The sequence below is a fragment of the Conger conger genome, chromosome 7 (assembly GCF_963514075.1).
Source record: "Conger conger chromosome 7, fConCon1.1, whole genome shotgun sequence".
In the NCBI taxonomy this organism is placed as follows: domain Eukaryota; kingdom Metazoa; phylum Chordata; class Actinopteri; order Anguilliformes; family Congridae; genus Conger; species Conger conger.
In genome coordinates this window covers 50807251-50811734 of record NC_083766.1, presented here as the reverse complement: position 1 = coordinate 50811734, position 4484 = coordinate 50807251, and the positions used below count along the sequence as shown (strand labels likewise).

The 4484-nt window shown below is 41.7% G+C and overlaps 1 protein-coding gene across 1 annotated transcript; it reads right to left on the bottom strand.

The window, feature by feature from the left end:
* LOC133134079 (caspase-1-A-like) lies at positions 1-4171 on the bottom strand. Its single transcript, XM_061250478.1, has 3 exons — positions 3944-4171; positions 533-792; positions 1-204 (listed from the first exon to the last, which is right to left on the bottom strand). Exons 1-3 carry the CDS (start codon positions 3951-3953, stop codon positions 160-162), a joined length of 315 nt encoding a protein of 104 aa, XP_061106462.1. The 5' UTR covers positions 3954-4171; the 3' UTR covers positions 1-159.
* Positions 4172-4484: the final 313 nt, after the last annotated feature.

The window sequence follows — 4484 nt, the reverse complement described above, 5'->3', positions numbered from 1 at the left end:
TTTGATTTCAAGTGATTTTAATTTTCTGTTTTAAAATGAGTAAAATGACACATCAGAAGTTAATACAGATGTATGAATGGTACAAAACTGGTACAAAATTTGGAAAGGAGAAAAAGGACCTCTAGACGATGCAGATTTGAAGGGAAAGATCTGTTTCCATCAACGTAACTGTCCCTGGATCATAGGTTCCTCTTCAAGCGAGACCTGTGAAAGTGTATACATTTAGCGGTAGCATGATCATGATGATACATTTTTGTAGCTGCTGCTGGCTAATCCAAGTTCTTTTGGCGTGGTATCACCCTAACCTTTTTTTTTCCTTCAGTACCGATAAGCATGTTATTTGGATCCACACACCTACATAACAGGCTAATGTCATTTGCGGTTGGGTGTCAAATTAATGTCACCCACCCACTAACACCAGGAGCGCGCGGAGTTTTCCGGCTTCACGATTAACGGCCCATTTCGTTTATCAATGAATCAGACAAGAGCGCACAGATTAGTTAGTATGGGATACTTAATATGGTGTACATACCTCTGACGCAAGTCGTTGATATAGCTCGGGGTCCCGAAGCTGAAGACATTGAATCATCAGCTCACTGGCGCGGTCACCTTTCTTCCGCACCATGTCTATGACCGCACGAGCCTGATTCGCTCTCTGGGAGTGTTCTTCTCTCACTGCTTCCACTTCCCCGTCATTCAGAACCTTCCTTAGCAAAAGATCGTCCAGCAGCTGGTGGAGAACGGTCTTCGAAGCGTTTTCCACAAATACAGGCCGTACTGCAAACAGATTCACTGTCCAGATAAAAAGGAGAGGGTTGATGTATGTAGTATAATGCATATGTACATGTAGCTATTGTGGGCTATCTCACAACCAGGCTACAGTAAATCCTCAAATTGTGTCCGGGATTCTATTTGAAGCCGGGCCTAGGGTAATAGCCGGGGGCGTGGCCGATTCGGACAAATAAAGGCCAGCCCCCAAATACAAGTTTTGCCTTTAATATTGCCTACCAGTAGGGCTATCAGTCCATGACCACTAGAAGACATTGTTTCGATTTAACTCAATGAAATAAAAGAGCTCTTCTTAATATTTTATATTGTTCACTATGACTTACCAAACGGTGTTTCCTGATTAGCCTACACTAATTGATTTCTGAACGGTTACAGGAAGTGTTGAACAGTGTTGGCCCACTTTAAGTGTAGCCTTTTACTTTATTTCTAAAGTAAAAGGTCAGTTATCATTTGTTATTTATTTGTTGAATAAAAAAAATAAAAACTTTGATCACAAAAAAATAGAGGTCTTTCTTGGTCTAACATGATCTTTGCGATTACAAAGATCACCAGTCCTCTCTTTCTTTTTTTATGATGTTCCAAAGAATATTTTTGGTAAGTATATTGTTTGGTATATGTATCTGACAGTTTTTTTTCTTATCTCTCAGCCTCATAATGGCTTCCTTGAGTGTCACTGTCACAACTCCGGTCCTCATGTTGACTACTGCCAATAACAGACTCGAAAGACAATCAAAAGCCTAGTAACAAGACTAGATACTGAAAGCTTTCTTATGTCTTTCCTGCAGTATTCAAGCAATTCAGTCAACCTGGGTAATCAGAAACAGATGAGAAGCCAACTGCCCCAATTACTTTTGGTCCCCTAAAATGGAGGGACTGTGCCACTGTCCAAATACTTATGTATAAAGTAGGCTATGTAGAACCTCAGAGAACCGAACATATCGTCAATGAAGGACATTTTCCGAACTCTGAAAGTGACGTTGAAATGCACCAGTTTACTTTGAGTCATAATAAACCAATCACCTCAATGGCATTTGCCCAAACAATACATGCCATATAAAGTTCAATCAATTAGGCCAGGGGTGTCCAGTCTTATCCTAAACGGGCCGGCGTAGGTGCAGTTTTTTGTTTTAACCCAGCAGTAACACACCTCGCATCGAAAGGAGCCAATTGAGGTGGTTCGGGTATCTGATCAGGATGCCTCCCGGGTGCCTCCCTTTGGAGGTTTTCCGGGCTCGTCCAACTGGGCAGAGACCCCGAGATAGACCCAGAACCCGCTGGAGAGATTATATATCTCTCCTGGCATGGGAACGCCTCGGGATCCCCCAGGAGGAGCTGGAATGCGTTGCTGGGGAGAGGGACACCTGGAATATCCAGCTTAGCCTTCTGCTACCGCGACTCCGGCTAAGCCGGTGACAATGGATGGATGGAGTAACACACCTGATTATACTAATGAACTAATCATGGTCTTTAATCAAGACCTTGATGAGTAGAATCAGCTGTCTTAGTCCTGTGCTAAAACAACAACCTGCACACACACCGGTCCTTTCTGGATAAGATTGGACACCCCTGATGTAGGCAGTGGACCACCATGAAGTTGCCACCCATGTGATCAGAACATGAATACAAATAATTGTCATTCATTGCGTTTGTGCCATAAAAAGCACACCGGTATGGTTTTTGATATATTTCACATTATATTTAATGAGCTGTGACGTCACTTTCCACCCCAAGTAACTTCAAATCGCTCCAAAGTAGTCTTGGTTGTTTATGGTCATTTGTGGCATTGAAAGAAACAAATGTTCATTCTTTAGATATGAGACATTAGGTAGCTACTTTTTCACGAGTGACGTCATTTCCACCCCATCATCCAAATCGTTCGTTTGTCCTGCGTTTGTGCTGGTTTGTGCTATATTTGTGCCATGTTTATTTAGATATGAAGCGTTTTATTATTAGCAATGACGTGAACTTACAGCGCAACATGGTCCGAATCGGCCCAAAGTGGTGTCATTCGTTTATGCTGGGTTTCTGCTCATTTGTGCCGTGTCGGTATTCTTTTTGCGATAGTAGCCTCAACCTTTTGACTTGTGAATAATCATCCAGACTCTCATATTTGCATATTTATATGTCTGAGATACTTTCAATTATCATTCAGTTATTCACAATGTTTAAGTCGTTCACAGAACTGAGTCAGTAGAGAAGGTAAGAAGAGCTATCCTCACTGTCCAACCAGTTCAACCACCTGGATTTCATTATCTTCGTTTTATTTGCCGCTAGCTCTCTTTGCCCGTGGTCAACTTGATCGGCGCAGATTACACTATATCACGGGGTTTCTTTTCAGTTGTTATACACATCAGCGAATCTGCGCACACCGGTCGGATCGAAAAGAGATGTTGAATACAGCATTCGTGTTTAGATCTAGCCGATTATTCACGGGAGGCAGTACTCCTGTATATCAGATCTCCAGGTTCAAGTGGACTCCGGTCAGGGTCTGGGGAATACGGATTCCCACAACGTTGCTCTCCCTTGCCGTTTCATGCCAGCACGAGCAGCACCGACACAAACAATATATTTCTTTACGGCACAAATGAGCGCAAACGCAGCACAAAGGAATAAGGAAATATTCATGTTCTGATCACACGGGGTGGAAACGTCACGGAGGTGTACTTCGTACTCTTGTGGCTGAACAGAAATTGAAAGAGAAAGTCGCTGCTTGTCCGTAGCCATCAGTGACAACCTATTATTGCTTTAAAATTATTAAAAATGAGCTAATTCGCCTGCTTCTGTTTCCATCGAGCAGCGAATTTTGTCCTGGTCCTTTTTTTGGTCAAAATCGGTAGTCTACTTTCTTAAAGGGTACTGTTTAGCAACAGCCGCTAATATCAGTACCTTATCTAACTAATATAATTCCATTTAAAAAGATTTTTTAAATTTTTATCTCGATTAACAGGCCTATAGGTAGTTTATGTTTTTGCAGACGTCATTTTTCGCATCTCTTTTTCGCATTTAATTATTTTTATCAGGTTTTTTCAGAAAGTTTAAAGTTGGTAGGCTACTGTAAAGTAAATACGATATCATTTAAAGTAGGAGCATAGGCTATATTTTTGGTATTTTATTTTTAAATTCACATTTTATTTTAATAATATTCATTTCTTACCGGCAGCCATGACCACGCTCAGACAGATGGAAGGAGAACGTTTTTGAAAGAGCGGCAAGATGATTATATGTAACTTGGTCGAACCATGCGTCTTCTTTCAGCCTGTAATCTGAGCAACCGGAAGATGCGATTGAAAAAACACAACACAATCGGATGTACAATAACATGTGTGAGGTCGGGGCTGGGCGGAGAACCAGAAGCGACTAAGGGACTAACTCTTCTAAGCGAACATGCGGACGTGTTCGCCACTAAATCCCGGGAGGTAAGACAGGGATAAACAGAAAGATTAAGATCTTCTCCCAGAACAGGGGGAGGAACAGAAAATAACCCAAACGAGATTTTCAGTTGAAACAGAAAAAAGCCCAAAACGGCTGTAGAAAATAAAACGACCCTTCGAAAACCAGGGCGAACCACTCTACCAAAACAAGTGCTTGTAGATGAGCACTGACAGTAGCAAATCGGGGATCAAAAATAAAATACAACCTAGTGAAAAAAAACTAGGCACGAAATTAAATCCTTGAGACGCAGCTCAGGAAAAACG